The sequence below is a fragment of the Crocodylus porosus genome, unplaced genomic scaffold (genome assembly GCF_001723895.1).
Source record: "Crocodylus porosus isolate Cpor-Errol unplaced genomic scaffold, CroPor_comp1, whole genome shotgun sequence".
NCBI classification, from domain to species: domain Eukaryota; kingdom Metazoa; phylum Chordata; order Crocodylia; family Crocodylidae; genus Crocodylus; species Crocodylus porosus.
This window is the reverse complement of record NW_017728931.1, coordinates 141,823,231-141,840,820: the sequence shown is the minus strand read 5'-3', so window position 1 is coordinate 141,840,820 and position 17,590 is coordinate 141,823,231. Positions and strand designations below refer to the sequence as shown.

Sequence of the window (17,590 nt, the reverse complement as noted above, 5' to 3'; positions counted from 1 at the left end):
GGCCTGTAGTTTGCTGGATCTACTTTCCTCCCTTTCTTGAAGATAGGCACCACATTGGCCTTCTTCCAATCATTGGGGACTTCACTAGAGCAGCAGGAGCTCTCGAAGATCGGTGCCAGGGGCTGGGCTATGATGCTCACGAGCTCCTTGAGTATCCTTGGGTGTAACCCGTCAGGGCCAGCTGACTGAAGGTATCCAGCCTGTCGAGGTGATCCTTCACGAGGTCAGCTTCGATGAAGGGCAAGAAATCTCCCTCACCCGGGCCTCCCTGTCCCGCAGTGGGCAGGGCCGTCCCATGGGACTGGTGAAAAACTGATTCAAAGTACCCATTTAGCAAGTTTGCTTTTTCCTGGGCGTCCGTTGTCCCATCTGGTTCAGCAGGGGTCCGATGTTGCCCTTGCTTTTCCTTCGGCTCCCCACATATCTAACAAAGGACTTTTTATTTTCCTTGATATTTGTACCTAGCTGGAGTTGAGTCGCAGCCTTGGCTTTCCTGATTTGCTCTCTGCAAGTCCAGACTAACACTGAGTATTCTTCCTTGGTGGCGGTTCCAGTCCTCCATCCTTTATAGGTCCTCCTTTTAAGACACAGGAGGTCCGCCAGTTCCCTGGAGAGCCAAGGGGGCTGCTGTGCCCTCCTGCTGCCTTTCCTCTGAGACGGGATGGACTTTGCTTGCGCATCCAGGATTGGTCCCTTGAGGAGCAACCACTTGTCCTGAACTCCCCTCTCCATCGGGTTGTGGCCTTTTAGGGCCTCTGACAAGCCTCCTTAGCTTGTCAAAGTCAGCTTTCCTGAAGTCGAGGACTTCTGTATTACTGACGGACTTGCCAGCTTTACAGCAGATGGTGAAGGTGATCAGCTCGTGGTCGCTGTCACCCAGCTTTCCTTAGACTGTTAGGTTGCCACTTAGGTCATCCCCGGTTGTCAGTACGGGGTCAAGCAGCACTTTACCTCTAGTCAGCCTGTAGACTTCCTGCGTCCGATAGAGGTCGTCCACACGTGAGAGAAAGGTTTGCGACCACTCGGATTTGGCCGAGCGCTCCTCCCATGAGATATCTGGGTAGTTAAAGTCTCCCATGACAACCATACACCGGGATTGTGCAGCTTCACCCAATTCCCTGGTGAACTCCTGGTCCAGGTCTTGACTCTGGGTAGGGTGTCTGTAGTAGACCCCCACCATAGTATCCCCTGCGCCATGTTCCCCATGAAATTTAACACAGAGGGTCTCAAGTCATCCACCGTGGGTGCCAGTATCAGCTTGCAGGGACATGTAGCTTTCCTTAACATAGAGAGCTACGCCCCCGCCCTTTTTGTCCACTCGGTCCCTCCTGTACAGGGTATAGCCCTCTATACCTGTGGTCCAGTCATGGGCGGAGTCCCACCAGGTCTCTGTTATCCCAATGACATCGTAGTTATTTGCATTTAGGAGGAGAACAAGTTCCTCCTGTTTATCCCCCAGGCTCCTGGCATTTGTGTATAGACATGCAAGTGTCCCCTTGGGGGCTCTTGTCTTGCTTACATTTTGTTCCAGGGCTGGGGCTGGGGTGGGATCCCTTATGTGCCTTGGCCTGCTGGCTTTGCAAGGGTCACTCAGTGGGCCAGCAGTGTCAGTAGTCCCCCGCATTCCCCGGTGGGCTTAGTTTAAAGCCCGGTGGAGCAGGTCAGCCAATCCCTTCCCAGCAGCTCGCTGCCTCTCTCTCCAAAGGGTGGACTGTGATCACGGAAGCCAAAGCCTTCCCGATGACACCAGTTTATTCACATTAAGCAGCATCTTGCTTGGAGTACAACCCCCAAATTCACTAAATCTCACTGAAGTTTTGCTGCTGCTATTATTGAAAAGCAATGTATCACGGTCGAGATTCCCGCCCCCCTTTTTCTGCAATTGGAAATGAAAGTTTTTGGAAACACGCCTCTCTGGCAAAGTTCCCTTACTGAGTTAAATGTTTTTTGTAGCTTGCAAGACTGGCCTGGTTGCAGAGTGGCAATCTGCTTGGCACTGACCTTTCCCTATGCAGTGCCATGCACATTAGGTGGTCACATGAAAGACAATTATCTGACAATATGACTGGAGACTGGCAGGGCTTGGTGAAAGAGGGTTGCTTTAATGAAAATCCATCTAGTATAGGACAGGCACATGGTGTTTGTCTCTGGAACTTAATTCAATGGTGGAAAGGAAATAGTAGGCAAATATGTGCAATCCACTTTCCTTGGACAGTGTTTATTTGAACACACAACTTCAGAGAGACCTAGACAAATTGGAGGGTTGGACCTTCAGACACCTAGACAGATTGGAGGATTGCACCAAAAGAAATCTCATGAGGTTCAATAAGGACAAGTTCAAAGTCTTGCACTTAGGATGGAATAATCCCATGCACCAGTACAGGATGGGGACCAACTGGCTGGGTAGCAGCTCTGCAGAAAAGGACCGGGTGATGACAGTGGACAAGAAGCTGAATAGCAGTCAGCGATGTGACCTTGTTGCCAAGAAGGCTAGCGGCATCCTGGGCTGCATTGGTAGAAGTTTTGCCAGCAGATCAAGGGAAGTGATTATTCCCCCCCTATTTGGCACTGGTGAGGCCACATCTGGAGTCCTGTGCCCAGTTTTGGATGGAGGATGGAGCTACACTGTTCTCAATGGTGGCAGATGATAGAACAAGGAATAATGACCTCAAATGGCAGCAAGGAAAATTGAGGTTACATATTAGGAAAAATGCTCTCACTAGGAGAGAGCACAATGTATAGGTCTCCTCTGTAACATGCTGCGCTGAGTCTGCCTCGCAGAATGGCAGGCACTCCTACGTCTGAAGGGTCTGGTCTACTACAGCCCCAAGCCCTAGTGTTGACCTGGTTTAGGCAACCCAAAGGTGACCAACATTAAATGGGTCGTGAGTGAGTTGTCATGTAAGGATACCTTGTAAGCATTACTGAGTGATCTAGTAATCAGTTCAATAAAAACAGGTCAAGAGTTAATTTGGTCATCGCAACAGTAACCAGGCTTAAAACTGGTTTAATTGAAATTCTTTTAAAATGCTTTTTTTTTGGGGGGGGGAGGGGATATTTCCAAGTCCAGTGGCTAGAGAACAGTCTGGGACTTGGGAGAACTGGATTCAAGTGCTGGTTCTGTCACAGACTCCCTGGGTGACCTTGGGCGAATCACTACAGCTCCCTGCCTCAGTTTACCATCTGTATAATGGGAATAGACAGCACTTCCATATCTCGCTGAGGGCCAGTTCCTGTCAGGACAAGTCTGAGATGCTCGGACACTCAGACCCAGATAAGTACCAGGTCTAGAGAAGTGAGCATACCCCTTGGTATCTCTGAGACTGCCCATGGACCAAAGATCTACTGCCATGAAACCACCCCATGGCAGAGGACTTGCTTAAGATCGATGCACTGCTTAAGCCTGCAAATTCTTTGTCATATCCTTAACTGGAATGACAAGCAGATTCTCTGAAGTCAAAGTTACATAAGCAAAAGTATTTCAGGGATGGGGTCTTAAACGATGCATAGGGTTGAGGAGCAGTCTGTGCAGTGGGGTGAATCTCTATGAGGGTAAGGAGAGGTCTGTGCAGTGGGGTGAATCTCCATGTAAGCAAGGGGAGCAGAATAAGACAGGCATATGCCCCTGCCTGCACCCCTGTGTCCATGTAGAGCCCACTAAATTCAAACCCACTAACCCCAAACCCACTGAACTCAGCAGGATTCTGGGCATCGGCTAATTTGGATGGGGTCCATCAAGTGTCCAAGATGCAACATACGGCTGATCATTTCATTACCAGTGACGATACTGATCATTATTCATTTGTCGCCATGCGCTCCTCCATAAACGCATAGATTTGGGGCAGGGATAATCTATCCCTGTGGCATATCGGCCACTTCCTTCTAGCTAGAAGGAAACTACTGCATCTGCCTTTGTTTATTTGCTTTTCAGATAGCGCTTCCTTTAGGGGGAAAAAAAAGCCCTTGAGGCCAAATTGCATCCAATCCAAGGCTATTAAAAGCAGCAAGATTACACCAGGTACAAAGTAGCACGGAATTTGGCCTTTCATATATAATATTTCTAGGCAACACGCAGAGAAAGGGTCTCTGTTACTTTAAATGAGCAGTACTTCCCTATATTCAGGTGGAGTCAATCCCTACCAGGCTATAAACTTCCAGGGAGAGGCAGAGGCAGCTGTTTTGCTTTGCTTTGCTTTGCTTTGGGGAAGCTTAGAGATTCATCATGGTAAGAGCATGCCTTATGTTTGTGTTAACTCAAATGTTGCTATATTGTCTGGATATACTTTAAAGCTACTGCTCTAAGCAGTGAGGTTCCTCCCCCCACCCTGGAGCTGTTAATTTAAAGCAGCTTAATTTAATTGCTGATTATCCTGAACCAGACTTTGCTCCTTATAAGGTAAAAGTTGGGTACTTTGTTGAAGTTATTTTGCATGGTCCTTCTCTGTTTTCACTCTCTGCACTTTCTGCTCTAGAGCAGATGGTGCCTGTAGAGTTAAACGTATAACTTAAAATATGAATTGCCTTCTTTCTTCCTTCCTAATGACTCTACCTTGATTATACACGTATGTAGCAGGCTAAAGTTTAGTGACCTTTCCCCTGTGTCCAACACTTCAGCTATTCCAGCGGTATAGGGAAGCCATGCATGCTGCAGAGACTTTAATTTTTTTTTCCTTATGAGTGGGCTGCCATGTTGCCTTTGTCTGTTATAATCCCATGGGTTGGTGTGTTAAATGAATAAAGTTGTAGTCATCATCCCTTCAGGCTTTTCCAACTTCAGCTTTACAGAGTTTGTAGGTTTGCGACTTAAATAACTGACTCCGCTCTTTCCATTAACTTAAAAAAAAAAATGGACTCCAAGTAAAACTAGTTATGAAAATTACAACTGTCACCTTACAGTAAATTAATATAACAAAGTAAAAATACCCTTAGAAGACTGACTGAAGTGTGACGGTGTAAATCTTGTACAATGCAAGGAAAAAGAGGCTTTCAAAGTAACTTTGGGCGTCTGATTTCAGAGTACTGTAGCTCCAGGGACATCTTTACAGAACAGTTTAACACTTGCATTGCATTTTAAATATGAAAATGGTCTGGCTGACATCTTGCTGCAGCCTGATGCTGTAAAACACAACTTATTTTGAGGCCTCTTGCAAATATTTTTGATAAGCTGTCTCCAAACAGTATCTGCAAATGCACTGTTCTTTTAAATGCCCATCATAAGCTTTGCTTTTTCCTGCTGGTCTGCTAGGGGGGTTTTCCATTCCCCATGCCTTCAGTTTAAAAGACACAGCCCTTCTCTATCTGAAGCAGGTGCTGTGCCTCATGGACTATAAAGAGGCTAGTGATTTGAACAGCTGTCTCATGCCAAAGCTATAGACGTGCCCATAGTGGTGACTGTAGCAAATTGTGGCGAAGAAGTATCGCAACCATCTCCATGGTAGGGATTGGTGAGCTGAACAATACACTTCCCCAAATAGTGCGGATAATAGCTGTGACTTGAAATGGAGGAGAATGAAGGCCAGAAGGGATCTCGAGAGATCCTGGTTCGGACTAGATCCAACCTGCAATCTTGGTGTTCCCATTACTATGCGAATGGCCCTAATGACATCTGAATTAAAACTACCCTTCAGAATTTGCTTGCTGGAGTCCCCAAGCTCCAAATACCCCAAGGGGCAGAGGGAAATCGAAGGCAGTCTCCCTTCCTTGACTTGGAAATGACTCCCCTTGCTCCGAAGCTTCATCAGCTGCTGCTGTGGCCAGCCCAGACAGAGCTGTCTACATCTGATGGGACTTTAGGGAGAGAACAGATGCCTTTTTTTAAATAAGGAGGGTGTGCTAGATCATGAAACCTGACTTTTACCCTTTGGTGTTTCTGCATGCTGCTGCCCATGGGCTTGGCTACAGGGCAGGGTAGCATCTTCTCCCCATTTCAAGAGATGGGTCTGAGCTGTGATGAAGTGGTGTGTTGAACTCCCTGCCACCCAGGACAGTCTAGATCAGGGGTGGGCAATTATTTTGGGCAGAGGGCCGCTTACTGAGTTTTGGCAAGCCATCGAGGGCTGAATGACGGGCAGCCCAGGGCAGATAAAAAATTTAGAAAATTCATATTTGGGGGCCCCGCAGGCCAGATGGAATGGTCTGGCAGGATGCATCTGGCCCCCAGGCCACATTTGGCCCACCCCTGGTCTGGATCTGTTGCAAATATAAATGCCATCTGCGGTATGGTAGCATGAAAGGCCCCAGGCAGGCTTGAGCTAGTCAAGGCTTGAACTGGACTGATAGTCCTGGTCTTGCAGCCTAAACAGAGGGAGCACTGTCATCACCCCCCAGCTTCTGAGACGTGCAAACTGGGCAACTCCTTTACCCTCGGTGCCTCAGTTTCCCCATCTGGCAGAGCTTGGATCTGAATAGAGATTTCCAGGGTCTCGGTCACAAGCACAGCTAATGAGTCTCCATGAAACCACTCCTCCACCATTTCAGCAGAACATCTTCCAACCCCTGGGGTGTTTGTCCATGCCTAACAAAGAGAATAAAACTTTACACCATGCACTCATCACCAGTTTAATTTGTCTGTTGTCTTCCCCTCTTTCTCTGGCTTTCTGCATTTCATAGCTTTGTTTTTTTGCCTTCCCCGGCATGTGTCCTGCTTGCTCAGAGAACTACAGGCTGCTGTGAAACAGGCTTCCTGAGGCGGGACCCTCTACAGGAGGTGGAGGCTAGTAGGTTTGATCCTAAAGCACTCTTGAAGCATCAGCTGTGCAAGAAAAGGGGTAGAAGACCACTTGCTGCCTGAACCGAAAGTGCAGGAGCTCGCTCTTAGTGTGGGTACTGCGAGTCCAGGGCATTGATCCACAGGTCTCTGTGGGTTTGGTGTTGGGGAGAATGGTGCTGAGCCGTACCCCAGCCACCCACCTGAGTGTGCAGAGTTTTTTCAGAGCCAGAAGCTCACTTGTAAAGCTGCTCTGGATTCATATGCAGCCTCCACATGGCCATCTGCCAGAGATGGGGGTTTGAACAGGGGCTGAGGATGAACCTAGAGCAGTCTCAGAGGTGAACTTCCAGCTCTGGAGCATGCAGGTGGGCAAAGTATGCTTAGTCCTATTCTCCCTGACACCCCCAGCTGACATCACATGCATTTCCATCCCAACCCCAGGCTGGGAAAGTTTGCTTTATGGAGGTGGTCATGTGCAATGCATGTCTATTTTGTATGACCACCTGTGTTACCTGACCACTAGCCAGAGCAGTCTCCCCACACAGCTAGGATTGTGCACAAGCTCCGAGCTGGGCAAAATGCCTGCAGGTAGAAAATAACTCTGAAGGCAACAACAGGAAATGGTCAAGGCTAAAACTCTGCGGTCACAGAACGTGGTGAATGCTAACAATGTAGTAACACGACCCGTCTTTAATTCCAGAGGGAGTGCATTTCTATCCATATTGGCCAGGCTGGAGTCCAGATGGGCAATGCCTGTTGGGAGCTGTACTGCCTAGAGCACGGGATCCAGCCGGATGGGACCCTTCCCAGCACTGCTTCAGCCAGACCAGTGGTTCCAGAGGTGGAACAAGTGGATTCTTCTTTTGAGACCTTCTTCTGCGAGACCGCATCGGGAAAGCATGTGCCCAGGGCAGTCTTCATAGACCTGGAACCCACAGTCATCGGTAACCTGATGGGACCAATGCCTAAATATGTGGCAGTACACATCTGCCTTCTCTTTCTGGGGTTTTTGCTGGGATTGGACTGTATTCTGACTCTCAGCCCTTACTGTCTTAAAACCAGCCCCAGACACTTAGGCTTCCACTAGTTCTGGATCGAACTTGGAGTGACCCGTTTGTCATTCACACTACATTATAGTGTAACTTAACTTTCATCTGTAAAAACAGATGGCTATCTTGCTGCAAGAGGTGGAGACTTGGAATAGGTCCATTACACTCAATAGGGAGATGCTGAGGATCTGGCCCACTGAGTCTTTTGATGCCTGGTTCTTAAAAGCAACCCAATAACCCAGGTTTTTTGGTTCCTTTAGAAAAATGTAACCTCTGCAATGTGCTTCTCACTGCTTTACATGCTCTTCAGGTCTCTGAAAGAGACAATGTAGTGATCCCAAGTGGGGAGTTTCTCTGTAAATGCTCCCCACCCCATGACACTCTTCATGGCTGCTCTGCTTGGTGACTTTGAATCTCTCCCTTGTGTCTAGGCATCTTGCCTTGCCAATCAGGGTCATTATCATCCAGATCTGCTGATTCTTCTTCAGATCAGGGGAACAAGAAAACAGCCTTGCAGAGTGGTCCAGGAGAGCACCTTGCAATGTCTTGTATAACTGATGCAGCATATCTTGCTGCCATGCAAAAAAATCCCTGTAGGAGTTTAGAGATGCAATATGCACAAGACAAATAGCAGGTGGTACATGGGACCTAAATATCGCAGGAAGTCTGAACCCAACCTGCATCCTAGACCTGTAGTAAATCTAGCAAAAACATGGAGCTGCACTACCTGTTCAAACTCTGAGGTATTGGTCTGGACAACATATTTTTTTTTTCTTTTTAGACCAGGAATATCAAACTTGTCTAACCCCCCTGGGCCAGGTGAGGGTTGCTGGTTTGGTCTATAGCCCCCTTTTACTACCTGGACTGACCTCCTGTACTACATGTAGCACCTATGGTGCTGTGTCCAGCCCACATGCCAGACTGAATCCACACATTGCATGGGCCAGATCATAGGGGTCCACAAAGCCAGGTCTGGCCCATGGGCCATGTGTTTGATACCCCTGCCTTAGATCCTGGGATACCAGCATCTTGGAAATACTGTAAGTGTTGGTGTTTGTCGTGCATTGACTATGAATTACATTGCATGCAGATTCTTAATGAATGATGTGGTTTAAAGCCACATGCTTTGAATAATTCAAAGCCTCCTATAGTCTATTTAACCATTAATCCACTTCCCGCAGATGAGATCCGAACTGGGACCTACCATGGCCTCTTCCATCCTGAGCAGCTCATTAGTGGAAAAGAAGATGCAGCAAACAACTATGCTCGGGGCCACTACACGATTGGGAAAGAAATTATAGATACGGTCTTGAGTAGAGTCCGTAAAATGGCAAGTAAAGTTCTTTCCTCTGCAACACTTAACAGCGTCTTTCAGGCTGAGGTTGTGTATAAAACTCTGGAGAAGGACGGGGGCTGTGGACTGGGGCAGTGAGAAGGGTAGGTTTTATTTGAAAAAGGGGTACAACAAGAGTAACAATGCAACTAGGTGTCCTAACAACGCCTACACTGGGTGCAATGGCTTAAGTATGAGTAAGTTTGCCCCAGTCTTGGTTCAGGAGCTGTTGTTCACTGTGGAGATGGCAGAATAAAATCAGGAGATGTTGTGTCTTCTAATAGTGGATCCCAGCTGGATGCTATATTTCTCTTCCTGAAGTGAAGATCACAATCTACCTAGTGCAGCCTTTGCAACTGGACACTGTTCATTATCAGTTGGGCAGGTAAATCAAAGTAAACTGTGAACTAGTATTGTAGTGTCCATAAAATTAAATAGCAGATATAATCCAGATTGAATCCCAGGGCTGCTGAGAAGTACTTGGCATGAGAAGATTTTTTTTTTTTTTAATTAACTACTTATCTGTCCTTCTGGAAGTCCTGCCCTAGAATTACCACTTTTTACAAACCAGTCAAAGTAGTCTTGCATATGTCCCCTTAAGTTCAGCATCCTTCCTGACCATGTGTTACTCCGACCAAAGAGATGGTTCACCTGGAAACATATTTGAGGGTAATATGAGCCTTGTGATTGCAAGGCTAAACAATCTGCAGACCAACCGGAAAAGAATAGCTGAATGTCCTTCCTGCTTTGATAAGTTTGGCTAGTGGGATTACTACCACGTTGACTGCTAAAGGGGTTGTAATAGTTTTAGGATATCCAGCCTTGGGGTGGGGGAGAAAAACCTGATAAATGGTGTGCTTCTAATGCAGGCTGACCAGTGCAATGGCCTGCAAGGGTTCCTGGTCTTCCACAGCTTCGGAGGTGGCACAGGGTCTGGATTCACCTCGCTCCTGATGGAACAACTCTCGGTTGAATACAGCAAGAAGTCCAAGCTGGAGTTCTCGGTGTACCCAGCCCCACAGGTCTCCACGGCAGTGGTGGAGCCCTACAACTCCATCCTGACCACCCACACCACGCTGGAGCACTCGGACTGCTCGTTCATGGTGGACAATGAAGCCATCTATGACATCTGCAACCGGAATCTGGATATTGAGCGCCCCACCTACACCAACCTGAACAGGCTGATAGGGCAGATCGTGTCATCTGTCACCGCGTCCTTGCGGTTTAATGGTGCCTTAAATGTTGATCTGATCGAATTCCAGACTAACTTGGTGCCCTACCCCAGGATACACTTCCCCCTCACCACCTATGCACCCATCATCTCAGCGGAGAAGGCCTACCATGAGCAGCTGTCCGTGCCCGAGATCACCAACGCTTGCTTTGAGTTCTCCAACCAGATGGTGAAATGCGACCCTCGCCGAGGCAAGTACATGGCTTGCTGCCTGCTGTACCGGGGGGACGTGGTGCCCAAGGATGTGAATGCCGCTATCGCGGCCATCAAAACCAGGAGGTCAATCCAGTTTGTGGACTGGTGCCCAACTGGGTTTAAAGTGGGCATCAACTACCAGCCTCCCACAGTGGTACCTGGGGGAGACCTGGCCAAAGTGCAGCGGGCAGTCTGCATGCTGAGCAACACCACGGCCATTGCCGAGGCCTGGGCCCGGCTAGATCACAAGTTTGACCTGATGTATGCGAAGCGTGCCTTTGTGCACTGGTATGTTGGGGAGGGGATGGAGGAGGGCGAGTTCTCTGAAGCCAGGGAGGACATGGCAGCTTTGGAGAAGGATTATGAAGAGGTTGGTCGGGATTCTGCTGATGGGGATGAAGATGAGGTGGAAGATGAGTATTAGCTCTGGAAATACTTCTAGGTCCAGATAAAACATCAGATAAGATACCAAGTGCTCTTAATCAGCTGGAATTGTGCTGATTATCTAGAAAGTATTGCACTGGAGACTCCTCATTTAATACCATAAGTCCACCAATTCTTATGCTGCCCCTCCCCCCTCAACCCCCGCTTGCATAGTCTAATTGGCTCATTAGTGCAGCATGGGCACGTACTTGCTGAGAATATCAAACTTTTTTACTGCTGTGCATCTGTGAAATAAAACTTAAGTGGCTGACTTTAATGCTGGACACAAGATCGCACGTCCTCTGGGAGCAAAGGGTAAGAAGGTTTCAACCAAGGGAAGTCTCTCTTGCAACACCTTGGCGCTTAGTACAGGGGGATATGCTGTGGGTCTTGTGCCTGCAGCACTTATTAAGAAACATGCCTTAATAACAGCACCTATGTAAATGTCTTTTGTATTTCAATAAATGTTTGCTCCAATGTTTGTAAAGGGGTAAAGCATGTAATCTCTCTAAAGGCTTTCTCACGCATAGCCAATGCATCATCCGTGCTTCAGCCCTGGCTCGGATGGAAGCCTAGCTTTGTGGATTTTCCAAGCCTAGGCTTATTTTCCTTCCTCTTTCTGACCTAAATGTCACCATACCTTGCAGATGAAGCTGGATTGCACTTTTCTGAACAACAAGGTACTGCCCTCTTACCTGGTGCATGGGCTAGGAGTAGACTTGAAAATCCCACTAGATAACAGGAGTGACTTCATTAACAAATGGACTCTGGGGCCAAGTAAAGAGCCCAGTTTAAACTACAAGGCCAATGGTTCTCAACCTTTTGAGACTCAGCTCCTTTTCATTGAAGTCTGTGTATTAAATAGCACCTCCTTTAAAAAAAACAGTTCATTTTGGTACTTGCCTGCTTGAAAAGGGTTTGGGAGAGATGAGTAGCTGGCAGAGAAGACTGCCCTTATTTCTTCCCGAAGCCTATGTGTTTATCTCATCTAGCTTCTCTCTCCTAGTGGCACTCTTTACAGACTTGTGGTACTGGCTGAGAATAACTTGAGAGCCTAGTACAGCTACCACTAGACTTTAAGCTGCCAGGCCTTGAAAAGCAGCTTGCAACATTTTGACTGGTCCTTGCCCACTTCCAAGTGAAGGCAGGGGAGACTTGGTACCAGAAGGCAAATTTCATTGAGGCTGATGCTGAGCTTGAATGGACTTTCAGAGGAGTGCTTCAGTATGGTAAAATCATCTATTGCGACACAAGCAACACCTAACCCAGAAGCTCCTGTGAAGGGCCACAGAGTGCTGCTTGCCTGCCTTGCTGCCTCTCTGTCAATGGACAGCCTTGCACTATGTCCACACACTACGTGCCTTGCTGCTATAAAAGGACCAGTGTATTGTATTCATGTGGATGTAACTGTATCCGCGACACTGTACTTTGCACTGGCATACAAAACCACGCAGGCAACTTGTGCTAGTCATGCTGATAACTGCAGTGATATCAAGGGCTGCCTTTTAGATGCTACCCCTAAAGCCAAGTAGGTCTTGTACATGATATGTGAAATTAAGCACACAACAGCTTTTGCAAGCAGTGCCAATCCTTATTTTTGGAACCAGTTTCAAGCCAATGAGCTTCAGAAATCTGGGATGGGGGGAGATCCTGTGTGATCAGGTAGGTACATCAGAGACCTGGAACAGTCAATTTAGCTGTAATAGTTTCTGATCAGCTGTCCTGAAGACCTGGTAGAAAGCCATCCTTTATACAGGACTTTGAACTGAATGGTAAAAATGCCCTAGCATTAGAGGGACAGATATTCTGGGACTCGAGGGTAAACTGTGTTGGCCCTTTGCTATGTCACTATCCCTTTTTGGACATGACTTGGATGGTACATCAAGAGAAAAAGACAGGATAATGGCTTTATTAGCGATCATCTTTGCCTTATGCTTACAGAGATGTGCAAAGAAGCATTTGCATCCCTGGTGCTTCTTGCTACAGGGTATAGCAGAGTGGTGGTGGGTCTCCTTCTCCTTACTGGCCGACATAGATGGTGTGCATGCCCGCTCTCTCATCTCTATGGCAAGAGACTGATGTCGGCCTACTAGATCTCCAGTTGTCCACAGAGAATCCAAGTACGGAAGCAAAATCCAAGTGAAAAAATTCCCATTTCCCAGTGAAAAGTTGTTTAAAATTTGTGTTTAGACCCTTTGCGTTGGAAGTGGGGGGTCAGGGCACCAGAAGACTCTTGCATCCCTTTGAAAGCTGAAAAACTGCAAACTTCTCAGATACTTCCAAATCACTCCAAAAAGTGCAGACATCTCAGATGCTTCCAAATAAAAGCAAGATGCGCTATTAGCAGATATCTCTAAAAACTGGCTCACCAAGAATATACTCCCTTTTTTTTTTAGACTCTGTCTCTGAATCTGAGGTAAGCAAAGTTGGTCAAACTCCCCTCCCCCTGGTCACTGAATTTTTCTTCCATATGTTTAAAAAAAAAAAAGTAATGGTTTTTCCTTGTGCCAAAAAAATTCAGATCTTGAAGGCAACTCATTCTGTATCGGAAAATGGGGAGCGAGGCTAGCTCAGAGGCCTGTGGCTTGTAGAAAGTATGCTCTCTCTTTTCAGGCTCAGTAAAGGCCTGGTAGGGAATGAAGTGCACATGCTTTTTCTAGCAGCCTGACAAATATCTCAAATATATGCATTCCCTCATATAGACTCCAATCAGATTTCCCGACAGCATGAACTCTGGCAGCCCTATATGGATTACTTTAGCAGGGGCTCGCGGGGTAGCAAGGCACTTGAGTAACATGATCCCGTTCCCTGCAGCTGCACGGCCTGCTACTCGTTGCAGCATCAGTGAGGTTAAGAAACGCAGCTCTGTGGGGGTGGTGGAAGGGAATATCAGCTGTCCCACCACCTTGATCACGCGGTGGTTGATCTATTATGAGATGGTTGCTGCTGGTATGTTTCTAGAATAGTTTCCCCTTCCACACCTAGAGTTTTCTCCTCCGTGCCTCTCCCCAGGGCTGCTTTCTAACTCTCTGGTATGCAGAGCAGCAGGTTTACAGCTTCGCTCCAAGTCCTGCCTACCCCCATTGACAGAATCGGCTCAGCCATAGGGTCAAAAAAAAAGGAAAAAAATGCTTGAGATTAGGTAAAGAGCTGTACGCTCGTGCGTGTCTGATTTTTTTGGAAAGTGGGGAGACCCCTGCTACAGGGAGGACTGCAGCATCCCAAGGCGGCAGAGAGTTAAAAATGGACAGTGTTGCTATTCCGAGTCCAACAATGTTAGAGCTGTTGAGCACTCTGTGCATGGTGCACCGTTTTGTTGCTGCTTCCCAATTCCTGGCATGACCTTGCCTTTAATCATTAAGCAGCACTAATGATTAATAATTAGGAAGATGAATCTTAACATCATGATGAAGGCATGCTGGCTATTTTCCTAGAATTGCCTTTGTAACAATCTTTGGAGAATCCGTTCTCGTGATTTCCCACGTTCACAGAATCCCTTCCAGCCTCTTCACAATCCTTCTCCTGAGCAGCCCTGTCTTCTTTGCTTCACTGAGCTTGCCTCCTCTATCCCTTCCCCGATGCCTATGTATAAATGCCCATGTTGTGCACATCAGGTCAAACTTGTGATCTGCCCATTGCCCAGGTACCGCTGTGGGGAAGCTGGGAATGGATGTCCATGGGGAAATGCATTGGATGCCTACAAGGCATGGTGGGGAGAACTGAAGGTTTTTAGTCTGGAGAAGGGAAGACTAAAGGGGGATTCGATGACAATCTTTAAATACCAGAAAGGGTTTTACAGAGAGGATTCATATCAGCTATTCTGCATCCACAAAGGACAGGGCAAGAAGTAATGGACTTAAATGCAACACAGGAGATCTAGGTTGAATATTAGGAAGCAATTTCTAACTCTGAGGGTGCCTCAACATTGGGACAGGCGAACTAGAAAGAGTAAAGTCTCCATCACAAGTTGTTTAAGTGCATGTTAGATCAACCCCTGGCAAAGGTAGGATAATCCTTATCTAAACTATCCCAACTAAGTGACCTCTTGAGGTCCTTTCTGGCCCTATTTTTGACTCAAACTAGGATGAGAACCCTGTTTTCTGTCCATTGAGAACTAATGCTCTAAAAGACCAAGAATATTCTAAGAGTTTTTTTATTGGTAATCAGTGTTTTCCTTCCTCGTGATGAGCTGCTCACGGTGAAAGAGCGAGTGGTAGGTGCCAGCCAGGATCCTAGAGGCAAGTGAGGATGGGGTTTGTAATGCCTCCACTATCAGCATTAGTGCTTATCAGGGCTTCTAGTTTCCAGGAGTTGCCAGCTTCAAGCATGAAGCAGTGATGGATGCAGAAACTGGGGGTTGGAAACCTCTGTTCTCTGACCTCCCCAGGGATGCCGGAGTTCGGGCAGAGAGGGAATGCCTTTGGCCAAAAACACATCCACCTGTGGCAGCAGCATGCCATAGCTGTGATAGCCATGAGGTACGCCTTACCCACCTGGTCAGGGATGTCCTCAGTGGACACTGAAGCACACCCAAGACCAGGGTCCTGAGGGCGGCCCTGCTGCAGCACCCCGGGGTGCTTTTGCCAGGGTATTTCCAGGAGTGGAGCATGAGAGTGGGACTGGGGCATACCTGAAAACATCCTTAGCAGGTCTCATTGCCACCATGATGTAGACGTGTCCCAGAGGCTCAGGTTCCTCGTTGCAGAGCGTCCTTGCAGAAGCAGTAGGTTCTGGGTCTGTGAACACTGCATGGGCTTCCCTGATTCACTGTGACCGAAGAAATCTCCAAGGAAGTCTGCTGGCCCCAAAGAGATGGCTGGCTTCCATGCCCTAGGTCCTGCAGCTCCCGGCAGGCATTGCCCATCCTGGCCCCCACCCTGGGCAGTACAGACAGAAACATGCTCCTTCCACGTGGGATGGCAGGAGGCAGGGAATACCTTAATATTTTCATGAATACACAATACAATTCCCCCAGGTGGCTGGTTCCAAACATGTACCTTCCCAGAGGCAAAGCATACAGCACATCTGGATTCAGCATTATGGAAATCCCAGTCCTTTGGGCTGGTTCAGCCATGCTGGGGATATTAGCTTGCAGGCTGTGTGCCCCGTATGGAGAGATCCCTTTTACTGCCCACGACGGCTGCTGAATGATGAGCGCCAGGTTTTACATAGCGCTTCCCATGCGGCACCTCGACGGGATCGGAAGCTCATACAAACTGATACATGCAAATATTAATACTATATATGTGTGTGTGTGTGTGTGTGTGTGTTAAATATATATATACACACACACACACAAACACACACATATATATATACACATATATGTGTGTGTATGTGTTAATGTATACATATACATACGTATAATGTGTAATGTATAATACATATGTATAATGTATATGTATACGTATATATGTGGTGCGTGTGTGTGTATATATATAGACACACACACACACATATATACATATACATATACATACCCACATATACACACACACACACTATAGGAACTTGAATTTATAAATGACATGAAAAGAAAAAAATGCCTAATTAAGCTAATAATACTGGTTAACAATCAACAAAAGCCAACCCAACATTCACACATTCACTAATTTGACTACAACCTACTGTACTTCCCATTGGTAGCACAGCACTTCAAATGCATGGGTACTCTGAGTTAAAACCACGATGCTCAAGAAAATGCCTTTTGCAGTCTCTCCGGTGGTCAGCAGAAGTGCAGCTCGGGGTGGCGCTCACAACCTTGGCTTCGGCTGGGCTTGCAGGCAGCAGCGGGCAGAGGACGCCGTGCCCTCTGGCTCGTCTGGTAGCTGACTCCGGCTTCCGATACCCTTGAACAGGGCTGTCCTGCCCCTGCTGCAAACCTCAAAGTCAAGCACAAAACAAGGCAACACAAAGACCACTGTGCTTTCCAACCCCACTTGGTCTTTCAGTAGCCCTTTGCTCACGTCCACGTGGTTTCCTCTGAGCTTGCGTGCATGATGCTCAGTACCCGCTTCCCCCAGGCCAACCCAACCTCTCACAGATGCCAAAGGCGAGCTGGGACGAACTCCCTCTAGTCTCGCCTTCCCTCTCACCCCACACTCGGGCACCTTGTGAAGGGAAAAAGCTCTGCTGCTGCAAACCTCCACTACTGGGCACGTGCACACATGGATGCGATGCAGCGCCGGGCTCTTGTAAAAGCATCACACACATTTGAATAAATGGCGAAATGTGCATCACTGCTGAGAAAATGGTGGTAGTGCACTTTTGAACTAAAACCCATCAAAGGTGTTTTAGTGTCCAAGTGCACCACTACCATTTTCTCAGCAATGATGTGCACTGTGCCCTTTATACAAATGCGTGCCACGTAGTGCCAGGTGCATCGGCTCGTGTGCTCTGCAGACTTGATTAATCAAGTCTGCTCCGACGCACTGGATTTCCGGTGCATTGAAGCAGACAATCATATGTGTATAAATGCCTGCTGTGTCCAGCCTGGAGCACTCCTCTTTGAGGTCCATGCACTTTAATACTGGTTACGGTCAAACACTAGAGCAGGTATCCAGAGAAGCGGTGAAATCTCCATCCTTGGAAATATTTAAGGGCAAGACAAACAGACCCTGTCCAGGATAGTTGAGACAGGGATGAGCAGG

At 47.5% G+C, this 17,590-nt stretch overlaps 1 protein-coding gene across 1 annotated transcript; it reads left to right on the top strand.

Annotated features, from left to right (window-relative positions):
• Positions 1–4,110: 4,110 nt before the first annotated feature.
• Positions 4,111–11,421, top strand: LOC109315845 (tubulin alpha-3 chain). Its single transcript, XM_019543783.1, has 4 exons — positions 4,111–4,225; positions 7,410–7,653; positions 8,940–9,088; positions 9,961–11,421. The coding sequence occupies exons 1-4, from the start codon at positions 4,223–4,225 to the stop codon at positions 10,939–10,941; spliced, it is 1,377 nt and encodes a 458-aa protein (XP_019399328.1). The 5' UTR covers positions 4,111–4,222; the 3' UTR covers positions 10,942–11,421.
• Positions 11,422–17,590: the final 6,169 nt, after the last annotated feature.

Bases quoted from the DNA above. Each gene is read 5' to 3' on its own strand.
- LOC109315845 (XM_019543783.1), top strand. The intron at 7,654-8,939 runs GTAACCTGATGG...CACTTCCCGCAG, and splicing joins CCTGGAACCCACAGTCATCG to ATGAGATCCGAACTGGGACC. The intron at 9,089-9,960 runs GCAAGTAAAGTT...CTTCTAATGCAG, and splicing joins TGAGTAGAGTCCGTAAAATG to GCTGACCAGTGCAATGGCCT.